This window comes from Stegodyphus dumicola, chromosome X2 (genome assembly GCF_044657685.1).
Source record: "Stegodyphus dumicola isolate Sdum_Otavi_A_Nest chromosome X2, ASM4465768v1".
Taxonomy (NCBI): Eukaryota; Metazoa; Arthropoda; class Arachnida; order Araneae; family Eresidae; genus Stegodyphus; species Stegodyphus dumicola.
The window spans coordinates 124,980,468-124,993,165 of NC_140781.1; the positions used below are offsets into that span (position 1 = coordinate 124,980,468).

Below are 12,698 nucleotides of genomic sequence, written 5' to 3' on the forward strand. Positions count from 1 at the left end.
GCAGCAATGCCTCAACAACTCGTTGACACCCTCATTCTCAGCATGGGCAGACGCTGTAAAACTTGCCTAGCAGTCAGGGAAGATCATATCCCCTATTAAAGACCGGATGTTTCTTGCTGAACACTCATCACGGGGATGTTTCGGCCTTCACTCGCATTGCGCTCCATGCTACTTTTTCAATAAAGCTTCTTTTTATACCTCTGATTTCTCTTTTAGTAAGTGTTGCTTACATTACTCATGTCCTTAGGTATTGGGGATCTTACGGTATTAAATGTGTTGATTTGGAAAGCTTTTGTACAAAGTTATATTGAAAAAACCGTGTCGTCCTTAATTTTTGCACACCAGTGTAGTTTTATAATTAGAAATGCATGTTTGCAACCAACAGTTGAAAAAATAAAGGCTAGACGAGGACGGACTCAGTGGATATTTGTGTCAATTAGTATTCTATGTTTATATTTTGGTATTTTGAAATTGATATCATTACTGATGCTGATTGTAGTGATTTTGTTAACTTTCTTATTGACAGATCCTTGGGGATTCTCAGAAAGAATATGAGAAGCTTGTTATTCATTTCAGTGTAAAAAATCAGCTTCGATACCGAGGAAATCTGGGTGAGTTAAGCAGTTAATATTTGTGCTGTTTTTGCATAGTTGTTAATGCAAATGCTTTCATTGTTCTTTTTTAATATATATAAGTATTTAAAATATTGTAAGAGTGAAACATTTTAGATTGTGCAAACTGTTGCTGAAGTTTTTTTTAATTATATAGCATAGTTTAATATCCACAGAGGTTACACAAGCCTAAGCTATATTACTTTGTAAATCATGGGGAACATTTTCACCATTTCATTTTATCGAATTCATTTTTCCCTATTTGTATGGCTGTTTAAGTCACCATATGCCATATATCACTAATTTGTGATGACCATGCATTTTCATGTGTAAGCTGAAACTGTTGAGCAGTTTTTAACGATTGATGTTTAGGAATCAGCTTATGTTCTATTAGTTAAAAATGATTTACAAGCAATTTTATCACAAAGTTTTATTACAGGTTGTATATTTATTTAAATTTTATTTAATCCTAGTATACATTAATCAGATTTCTCAATACTTCACTTTTTTAGGAATTCTCCAAAGTGGAAAGTCTCCAAAGCTTGAGGAAAGTCAGGATGAATGTCCTCCATTTTACTATAACACGATGTTATCTACCTTGTAGATAATATCATCTTCAGTTCTAGCCATAGTAATACTCATTTGAAATGATGAATTCTAATTTAAAATTAGCAGATTACACTGTCCTTTTTTGTCTAGGTACCTTTCACTATGCTAAAAATGAGATGAAAAGTATCTAGGACAACATATAAAAATTATGTTTAAACAAACAGAATAAAATTTAAACTACTAGAGCTTTCTTAGATGACCTATCTGCTTCTTCACCTGGATCTTGAATGAATGGCTCTAGCACATTCATCATCCTTTATCAGTTTCAGCAGAAGAAAGTTTACTAGAATGACAGCTTCACTAATGTGATACATTTTGAAACATTTGAAACAACATTTAGTATTTTTTAAAATTTCTAATTTATTTTGTGGTGACATTTTACATTTAAATGAATCATGTAGTACTGAACAGAAAATGCATGTATACTGAGTCATATAGAATGCCATTGCTGATGGTGTACTTTTATGAATTCTTTTTTGTGAAAGTGTTTTGGTTTTGAAGCTTTTTATTCAGATCACTAGTTTTTCATAATGGGGTTTGAAATTTTGCTTATGTTCATTTGAATATTTGTTGTGTGTCAAAAAGAACGTTTTTATCTCTGCTTTCAATCTCCTTTTTTTACAATATTAATTATTTTCAAGACCTTCCAATCTTTATCTAATTTGCATTTTTTAGTGATCTCTAGAAAAATATCTTGTAATAATTAGTAATAAATTTTGATGTAATTCTTAGTTTTTCATTCGAGGCTTTTACCAAAATTATTTGAGATTGAAATAAAGGAATGGATTGATATAAGGGTTTTATGATGATTGTAAACATGGTCACGTCAGGACTGACTGCTTTTGGAATTTGTGCATAAAATTCACTAAGAGAATACACACTTGATATACTTATTAGTGGAGCAAAATTTGGCAAGCTTGTGTTCAATATTATGGGATAGTGAAAACGTTTCTTTAGTGATATGAAGAATAACAAAACTACGTCATCTACGGAGAAATTTAACATCCAGAAAACAAGAGAATTTATGGCAGACAATGATGTTAAAATATGCAACTGGGATAAAACAGGTGATTTAGTCGTCATTGATAAAAAAATATTTCCAACGGAAAAGTCCAGGGCTATCTACAGGATACAAAATGCCTTGTTGGGGACAAAATGAACAAAAATATCAACAACAAAAAATGTAACTCATTTTGCTGAATTGCGCAGTATCCTGACATAAAATATTACCTTAGTAATATTAAACCCGATTTTAATTATGGTACACCAAAGCTTTTCATACAGATCAAAACTCGGAAAGAAAATTATCCAGCCAGAACTTTGGTGAACAGCGAATTTTTACCATCCAGTAAATTTGAACATAAGCTTGCCAAACTTTACTACACTTTCGTAAAAGATAATATATTGAATGTGCATCCTACTAAATCTGATACATAATTATTTATGTACATCTGATGCATAATTATTTATGTGCATCTGATACATAATTATTTACTGTTTTATTGATATATATATAGCTTGATTTGTTGGGTGATTTTAAATTTGACTATTTTCAGGTTTTCAGTTCAGGCTGAATTTTCTATTTAAAATCTTACCTTCAAGCTTATAAATGGATTGATTTATATTTCAAAGTAAATGGTAGTCATAATTATTATGAAGAAATTTATATTGTGTATGAAGAATTGAAGTATATATTTATACAGAATCTTACTGAAAAGTGATCATGTCAATTAGATTCTGAATTTTCAATTTTTTTTAAAAAATATTTTTTATTTCAGAAGCTTTTCAATTTACAGAAGCTTTGAATTATCAATTTTTATTTAATTTTTTAACTAGTTGTTAAAACTAGTGATTTCTTTTGTGTGTATCATGGATTAATGAGTTGTTGCAAATAACATGGCTGATTTTAACGATGTTTAGAAAAAGAATAAAATATCCATTTAATCCAACTAGACATTTTGCCACCTGGTGCAAGCTCTTTATAGCCTAAATTCTGCTGCCCATTATCTGTCCGAAATTCTAAAACTTTTGTTGCTCATTGCTTCACTAACTTATGAAAATTCTGCCACACTTGCTCTGGCATCCACCCTGACCTTATATAATTTCATATTTATTCTCAATATGTATATTATTAAAGAAATTAGCATTTTCTTTTATGCATTCTAAATATGTGCAATTCTTTAAAATGGCAGCAATCTTATAATAAATCTTGAATTCTAAAATGAGGAGGAAACTTAAGAAAATTATTCTTCAAAGGTATATTGTTAACATTAACAAATGAGATGAAGCAGAAAGTAGTGGGAACATTGATTTTTTTATTGAAGCAAACTTAGAAAAGATGCTAAAAGGAAGAAAATTGAGGTAAATTAGCTAAACTATGGAAAATTTTCAAAATAAAAAGACACATAAATATTTTGTTGTGTGTTGCAAAAAACATACATATTTTGTCGCTTTTCATGTATATAATATTGTTTTTATGTGTATAATGTGTTCCTAATATTGTTTTATTGTCAATATCATAAATTTATGCACATAATTATCTGTTTAAACTCTAAAATGTTCTTATTCTTAGATTATGATATGACTTGAGATGTAAATGAGCTATCATGAAAGCTCCAAGTATTCAGAGATGTAGTTGCAAGATACTTTTGTGGTTGGTAACTTTTCAAGAATTAAGCAAAGTTCACAACATTTATTACGATGATAATACACAATACAATACACTATATACATATTCCAGAGTGGGGCTACAGGATTTTAGCCCTTTCAATGCTATTCTGCTTTTAGGTAGTGCAAAGGATGTCTTTAAAGTAGTAGGATTTTGAAGATACGCTATACTACCACATCCTTTGATACTGACATCGGCGTAAACAATTAAAATAATATTTTCTGCATTAATTGCTGAACCACACAAAAAATATCTTCTAGGAATAGTAATGGTAACAAGTTCCTTGATTTCAGAATAATATGCCAAGAACTTATCTTATGCCAAGAACCTTCTTAGCTCATCAGATACCCCGGAATCCCAATCACAACCAGATTCCCATAATTCTTGAATCATAAACTTAGCTCTAATAACATATGCAAAAATTAGTCCGATAGGATTATAAATTTTGGCTATGGTTTGCAAAATGAGTTTTTTAGTTACTGTTTGTTCATCAAGCGATTCTCTGAATTGTGTTACATGTAAATTTATCTTGATCTGTATCCCACTTCGAGCCTAGAACTTTTGACGAGTTTTTATTTAAATTATTTTCCTCAATATCAATTCCACTTTTGACGCATAGCTCTCTTAGAGCTCTAGAATTGCTTTTCATTTTACGAAAATGCGTGTTTGCATCTTTCAGAATATTCACTGCAGTAGTTGACAGATAAAATGCTTTATCATCATTTTCAGCACCATGCAAAAGGTCGTCTACATACAAGAATTTATCTAACATTTCTATCTATTTCTATATATTTATCTACATACAAAAATTTATCTAACATCATCGCTATGGTCCTCTTTATATTTCTTTGTGTGATATTTAATAGTTGCCGGAAGTGTAAAAGGCAACTGACAAACCAAGAGGCAATCGCAAATTTTGTATATTTGAAATGGCAAATTTTCATCATTACTGAACCAAATAAATTTTAAATAATTTTTCAAATTTTTGTCAAGCAAAATAGAATGAAATGCACCTTTTATATCTGTCCCAAAAGCTGTCTTGTGCAACCTGAATTTTAAAACGATATGCAGTAAATAGCTATGCAAGTTGGGTCCTTGGATTAGACACTCGTTCAGAGATTTTGTATCTTTGTCTTTAGACGAACAGTCATAGACAATATGCACAGCAGTAGTTGTCTTGGCGAATTATTGGACTATGAGGGACAAAATAGCTATCCCTTTCAAGTTTTCAATTAACAGCATTAGAACATTTTTCAATTATTTCTGCCTCTAATTGTTCATTAATTAATTTCTTGTATTCACTAAATAACCATTCATTATGTCTCAATTTGTTTTCTAGCTTCAAAAACCTCTGTTTAGCAATTAGGAAATTATTTTTAAGCTCCAATTTTTTTTCGTTAAATAACTTAACAGTGTATTTTCCAATTTCTTATTAAACAAAAAATTCTTATTAAACAGATCAATAACCTCTAAATCTTCCCACGATAATGAGTCTCTGTCTCTCATAAAAAATTTCTCTAGATGCCAAAATGACTGAATGTCGAACAGAATTGCTGACTTAACGTCTACTTCTTTAACTGAAGCATAACAAGTATTAACATTTGAAATGTTTTGATTTGATGATTTTTGTCCACATATTGTTTCCCTGAATAATGTCGGAATTAAAAATAATTCATCTGATATTTTCCTTGTGAGGCCTGTTTGTACAGACCAGAAATAATTCATTCCGATTAAAACGCTTATTTTTGTTTTACTAGGATCATCAGCCAACTGTTTGTTTCGCTTTCCCATCACGAACGGTGACAGTTGACCTTGAACTGAGATATCGTTATGGGATATGTTATCCGTTATGTAAACCTGAATAAATGTTCTTTTTGATGGATCAATCCTACATTCGGGAGTTATAGAACTAACAGAAAATTTCTTTTCTTGGTAGTTATTTCCAAACAAATAAACTTTTAACTTCTCTATTCTTTTTATAGGCAAATTTAATTTGTTTGCTAAATCTTTAGTTTATATAGAACAATAGCTTAATTCTGAACCTGAATTAATTAACACTCGACAAATTGTTTTCTTTTGTTTATGTTGCATGATGATCAAACAAGTTTGTAATAATACATATTTTTTATTCAATTGCATAGTAGACACTATAGTTTTGTTTTGGTTTGCACTCATTTCTGTTTTAGAATCCTCAACTACTTGTTTGTTTTTAGATAAACAAAATAGTTTATTATGCGATGATTTCTTACAAATTTCACAAGCTTCTATACACATTCTACAGTAAACTGCCCTATGTTTCTTAAAGCAACGATAACACAAATTGGATGTTTTTAAGTACTTTCTTTTTTGATCATCAGTATATTTCATACATTCAAGAGAATCATATTTATATTAAATATTACAAAAGAAATTTTAAATGTAGACGTTGATGACTTGTCTTTATAATTTTAAACCCTTTTTTAAGATTAACCCCTAGATATTTATTACCTTTTGAGCTATTAATCAGCATACTTGCTTCTTGGCATTCAGTTTTGATTTTAATGAACTCTATTAATTCACTGACTTCAATGTTTTGGTTAGATGATCTTTTTCTGTGAAATTCAAGAGCTAAATCTTCAGGTAACAATTTAAGAATTATTGGGTTCAATAACTGTCCGTATGAACCGCTAGTAACATCTAAACCTACTTAAATTTCTAACACAAATTTGTAACTGATCGTAGAGCTTTCTTAACTCAAAAACATTTTGAAGAACTTTTAACTGGTTCTAACTGTAACAACATTTGCATGAATTTTGATATAATAACATCCTTACGACCAAACCTCTCTTCTAAACTTTTAATACATATATCATAATTTTCTTCAGATAAAGCATAACGAGATGCACAATTATATGTGGAACCAGATAATAAACTTTTCAAATATGTAAACTTATCTATTTTAGATAAATTTGGATTAGAATGAATTGCATTAGCAGAGGAATTAAAAAATTCGAACCATTTACTGGGATCACCAGCAAATTTTTCTATACAATTTAGGTAACTTTACTGAAGAACTACTTGTAACAACATTGTTATCATTCAGAGTACTACTAATACCATTACTAGTTGCAAGTATACTTCTTTCAACAACTTAATTACTGTTAATTTTCTTTATTTTACTAACAATCTTAGCTTTAAATGTTATAATTTTTTCATCATACTTTCACATGCAAGTAATTCATTATCATATTCTTTTTCATCAATTACAAGAGCTTTGAGTTAAGACAAGTTTCTCATGGTATTCAATTAATAATTCATGTGATGAATTAAATCTTCTAGATGTTCTTTACTTAATTCTTCAGATAATAGTTTCTCAAGTTTATTTAGAAGTGTAGTAACTTTACTACATACAATAGCACGCTTCTTTTTGGATTTACCTAGATCATCCATGTTTGGTTTTCAAAGATCGATACACCAAAATAAAAAATTCAAAGTCTTACCGACCAATTTTAGCTGTCAAGTCCTCAGTGGTATTGCTCCAAGAGATGTAGGTGAGCGATCATGAAAGCTTGAAGTATCCAGAGGTGTTGTTGCGAGATGCTTTTGTGGTCGGTAACTTTTCAAGAATTAAGCAAAGTTCACATACAACATTTATTACGATGATAATACACAATACACTACACTAATACTATATACATATTCAAGAGTGGGGCTACAAGATTTTAGCCCTTCCAACGCTTCAAGATATGCATCTGCTCACGATGAATTACAATGTCTAACTCTTTTGGTGCATCAGTGCCACCTATACTATCTCACTTCATAACACTGTAAAATGTAATTATTCTTAGATTATATGACTAGTGCTTTTTTAACAGATATTTTTTATCAGTAATAAAATAAAAAACTTAATGTAATGAACATGTAAATCTATAATGGCTTAGGGTTTCGAACTACTTATGTGTGTTTTGTAACTAATTGCTCATCCTTAAAACAGGGTTAGTATGGTCCTTAAGAGTCCTTAAAAGTCTTTAGGTTTTTTTGGTGCTTAAAAGATTTTAATTTTGACCAAATTCGGCAGAAGGTTAATTTTAATCTTCTGAAGTTTCTGTCTGTTTTTACAACTGCCATTTTTGAGTGTGAATTAGCATTTTGGAGGAATATTTTTGGCAATTCACTGATAAATTTGGTTATCTTTTGAATGGGTTCATGGGTTATAATTTGTCCTATTTCTAATATAAATGGTGTTATAATTGAGTTTCATAGTTTGGCAAAATTCTTAAATTTGTGAAGATTCTGAAAAATCTGAATTAGCAGGAGGAAAAACTTCAGCTTGCTCTGCAGTTCCTTGAATTAACTGAACAGCTGGACTTCATGATTTCCATCTTTTTCATGCCAGTTATGTTTTAGTCCCCTTTTTTTTCAACATTATGATGTAAAATTTTCAGCTTAAGTAATTGTTCTACTTTCAGTGACCTATAGCAGTTTTACTCTAACTGAGCTGGCAAAAAGCCAGTTGGATATACAGTCAAAAGTCGTTAATTTGGACACCCATAATCCGGACTTCAAAGCTAAAAACTTTCTGCGCATGCGCCGCGATGACACATGCGCATAGGCGTTTAAGCGTGCATGTAAGACCTTTACGACTGCGCATATGCGTGTGCGCAAGTGCAGAATACATTTTTGCGTGCGTGTTTAATGTATAACGGATGGTATAAGCTAAAATTATCTAATTATCTATTTCAGTTAATGTTGATGATTGCGTTGTTTCTTAATCTTCGAACTGGATCCGGCTTATTACTTTTTTCAGACTGTAAGAGCAATTTTATAAAAGTAAACTTGAACTTTCGATTATGTCAAATAGAATTTCCGATGCTGGAGCACCCAAAGGATCTACAAAACGAAAGTATGTTTCGATGTCCAACAAATAAAAAGTGGAATTGCTCCAAAAAGCGTAGCAACTTAAACAACTTACATTGAAAGAAATGTTTAATAAAGTAAACAAATAAATATTAAGCTTTTTCTTTTCTTTTCTTTTTTTTTTTTGTAAATTTTGATACCCTTTAGATCATAATTGTTCTTTATTTCATAAATTACGGTTTCATATTTTATTTTTAGAATTTCTGCATGCCATCTTACGAGATTTAAACTGATGATCTATAATCCGGAAAAATCGATAATCCGGAATCGCCGAAGTCCCAACGAGTCCGGATTAACGACTTTTGACTGTACTAGCTAGGTATGACATACATCGGAAACAGGAACAGTTTCATAGTGAAAGTGCAATATGAGCATTTTAAAATTATTTAATTTTTTCTAATGAAGAGCTCTTAAACAACTTTTCACTGTTGGGGATGTGAATTCTTTTATTAAACGGTTCTAAATTTGGCAGCTTATCAACATTTTGGCAATTTTAAAATCAGTTTCTATAGAAAATCTTTAATTCTGAGATCTGGGAATTTTTCGATGATTTTTTTTTAAACATTGTAACATTTCTTTAAAATAATGGTCATATATTGAAATTATATTTAAAAAAGAATTAGAATACAAGAGAAACACGCCAATGTGACAATTAAAATCGCAATAACAACCTTGTATTTAGTGTGCATATGTAAAAACACTCAATCGATTTCGAGGGCAGCTAAAGGTCCCTCCTCATCAGGAGAATGAAATTACTAGAAAAGGAAAAAAGAAGAAAAAAAAAAGCATTGGCAAAGGAGTCTTATTTGTGGTTCAGTCTTGGTGCGTAAAGGTGCAGTTATCCCTCGCTCCCTATTTTTTTACTTATTTGATTTGTTTGCATTTTAGTCTATATGTTATATATTTGATCAGATAGCCTGGCTCAGTAAAAGTAGGCGGCCAGTGTAAATCTGATTCAAAATCCGGTTACGACCATGTGTGTACCGATAACGACCACATGTTTCTGAGACTCCTTTGCCAATGCTTTATTTTTCTTCTTTTCCCCCTTTTTAGTAATTTTGTTCTCCTGATGAGGAGGGACCTTTAGCTGCCCTCGAAATCGATTGAGTGTTTTTACATACATATGCTAAATTGTTATTGCGATTTTAATTCCTTAAAGGTACTTAATTTCCAGGTGCAGAAATGTGTATGAACACTGATAAAAGCTGTTTCTATGTCTTAAGATGAGTTACCACTTTTCCTTAATCCTTACTGTGGACTGCTGCACAAAAATGTAAAAATTAACATAAAACTTTATTTCTTGCAGCTAATGAGACTTAAAATAATATAAAACAACTCATTACTTCAGGTGCTTCAGTGGCTTATGGAACTTTGTATTAAATACTGTATATTAACTGGATTATAACTCGAGCAACTTTATGCGAAGCTATGCTGGTAGCTATGTCAATCACTTAACAAATGTGCCAACATGCCTGTTCTGATCAGCATCTCTTTCTGTTTAAGCAAGCGGCAGCATAGGTGTAAGCCAAGTTTCTGTTATGGATCTTGTTGGTTATGATTTTACTTCTCATTTTAACTTATGCCCCTTGACATAAAATCCGCATAAACTTCTGGACTGAGCGAGTACATAACAGAACAAGGCATAAAAGAAAGTGTCAACATGGTGTAAGTTAGTAAAAGTTACATGTCTCTAATTTTTTTTTAAATATGAGGGAAGTGTGAGATGTGTCTTAGTATGGTATTACAAAAGGAAGTTTGTGTATAGGTAACTGCTTCAGTTTATTCAGTTCCCTTTGCTGATTGATACTAATTTTTTTTTCATGAAATGGCCCATAAATTTCCTTAAAATAATTTCTATGTGCAGATATGTATGCAAACCACTAGTCAGGATTCCTTTTCTCTAAGAGAAGGTCTACGAACTGTGCACTGACACTGCCATGTATGGTCAGGCATTATTCTAAAGCAGTTCGATTCCATGCATATTTATTAGTTGCTTAAGGCATAATTTTCCATTCATTTGTTATACAGCTATACAATATCAAATTGATTTATCATTTTTATTGAAGGAAGGAGTCATGAATAGTAGTAGCAAAGAGCATTTGGTAAATGACACATTTAGATGCAAAGGTACCTTTGTAGTTCTACATGGAGGATCTTTCATTGCCAGCCATTGCTGTAAATACACAAATAAAAAGTCTTAGTATAAGTCTTAGAAGATCCACTTCTTATTCACAATCACAGTTTATTGTAAGAACTTTTCATCTTTATTTCTCAAGAGAGAGGAGCTTATTTCTGAATACAATAAAAGCCCGGCTATCCTGCATTCAACTAACCAGAAAGCTGAGGTAATTGGAATATTTAAAATTTCAGAAAAATCTTCTCGCTGGGAAATTCTAATAAATGAGAGATTTTTAGTGTCATTATAATCATAATTAACACATGTACATTGTCACCAAACAGTGTGATTTATTGCCAATAATGGATAAGCATGATGTCACACCAAATTTCCCACCTTGAACATGTAGAGATGTAATACCTCAATTGACTAGGTTCCATGGTTGTCTTGATATGAGTCATTCAGTGTTTAATGCTCATTGAACAAAACAAATACAGTACAGAGTCCGAGATCTGGACTCGCCAGAACTTCTACGATTCCGGATTGAAGATTTTTCCAGATGTTAGATCACCAATTTAAATTTAGTAAGATGACATATAGAAATTACAGAATTAGAAATATGAATAATGAAGCAAATATAAATGAATTATGAAGCAATTATGACCTTAAAGAAATCAAAATTTACAAAGGGAAAAAAGCTCGGTATTTATTTCTTTGCTTTATTAAACATTTCTTTCCTTAAATTTACTTCCGTTTTTTTTTTTTTTTTTTTTTTTTTTTTTTTTGTGCTGATACTTCTTCTTTATTTCTATACATGGACATAATTTCTTGTTCATTTACAAAGTTCCATTGTTCAAATCCTGTAACTGCCATAGAATTCCCGCTAAATTGCCAGTCAATTTTTTCATTTTCAACAAACTCTGTTTCACTTTCTTCACTGTTGGTAGCAATATTTTCTGGATTTAGAACCATGCTACAGATTTCATTATCCATTAGCTAACTGATGATTGGAGGGCCTTGTCATTGCAATGAAAAAATTCTGATGCATCTTCTTCATTTATAACCACTTCTTGGCTTATCCAAAATTGGACCTAGATATTTTGCAGCCCAGTGCAATATCTGGAGATCTGAAATTCTTCTACCAAACACCTCCCTAAATTCTAAAGATTTTGCCATCTCTTAATTTTATTGCTTTGTGCTTCTCTAAATTCTAAAAATTTTGCCTTTCCTAAATTCTTACGCCTGGTATGGCCACACCAGCTCTGGCACCAATCCTGAACATAAATATGAGTCTACTTACCTTTGGAATTCTGCAGGAAGACATGCTTTACTTTAATGCATTATTCATCTGTTACTTCTAAATTCTCTTCCAATAATAATCTAAGGGTGTACTATGATCATCTACTCTATTTCTAGAATGTAAAATATCTTTAGCAAGTGTTTATTTGAATGCAGATTAAGAAAATTTGTATATGTATTTATCTTTTCATGTAAACCTTTTTGTAAGCGTATACTAAATGCTTAAAATTGCATTTTATTTTAGATAAATTATTTGACAAAACATAGGACACATCTAGAATTTGAAATTCATTGATTATTTGAAACTAGGACATTTATGCAATGTGTTTTACATATGGTATTTTTCATTTAAAGTTACTTTTGAACGCTGAGAATAGATTATTTGCTAAAACGTTTATCAAATTCACAAGTTATCTTTGTTTGATGGTGGGTGAGGAGGGATTCCCAATTTTAACATTGTAATTATGAAATTGAATGATTTAGTCATTTTTATGTATTT

At 30.9% G+C, this 12,698-nt stretch overlaps 1 protein-coding gene across 2 annotated transcripts in view; it reads left to right on the top strand.

Annotated features, from left to right (window-relative positions):
* LOC118197094 (protein FAM91A1) overlaps positions 1 to 12,698 on the top strand; it is a 169,635-nt gene that overhangs the window by 11,970 nt on the left and 144,967 nt on the right. For both annotated transcript variants that reach the window (XM_085809656.1, XM_085809657.1), the window contains exon 2: positions 527 to 611. In XM_085809656.1, coding sequence (XP_085665782.1) covers positions 527 to 611 — 85 coding nt within the window. The remainder of the gene's footprint in view (positions 1 to 526; positions 612 to 12,698) is intronic.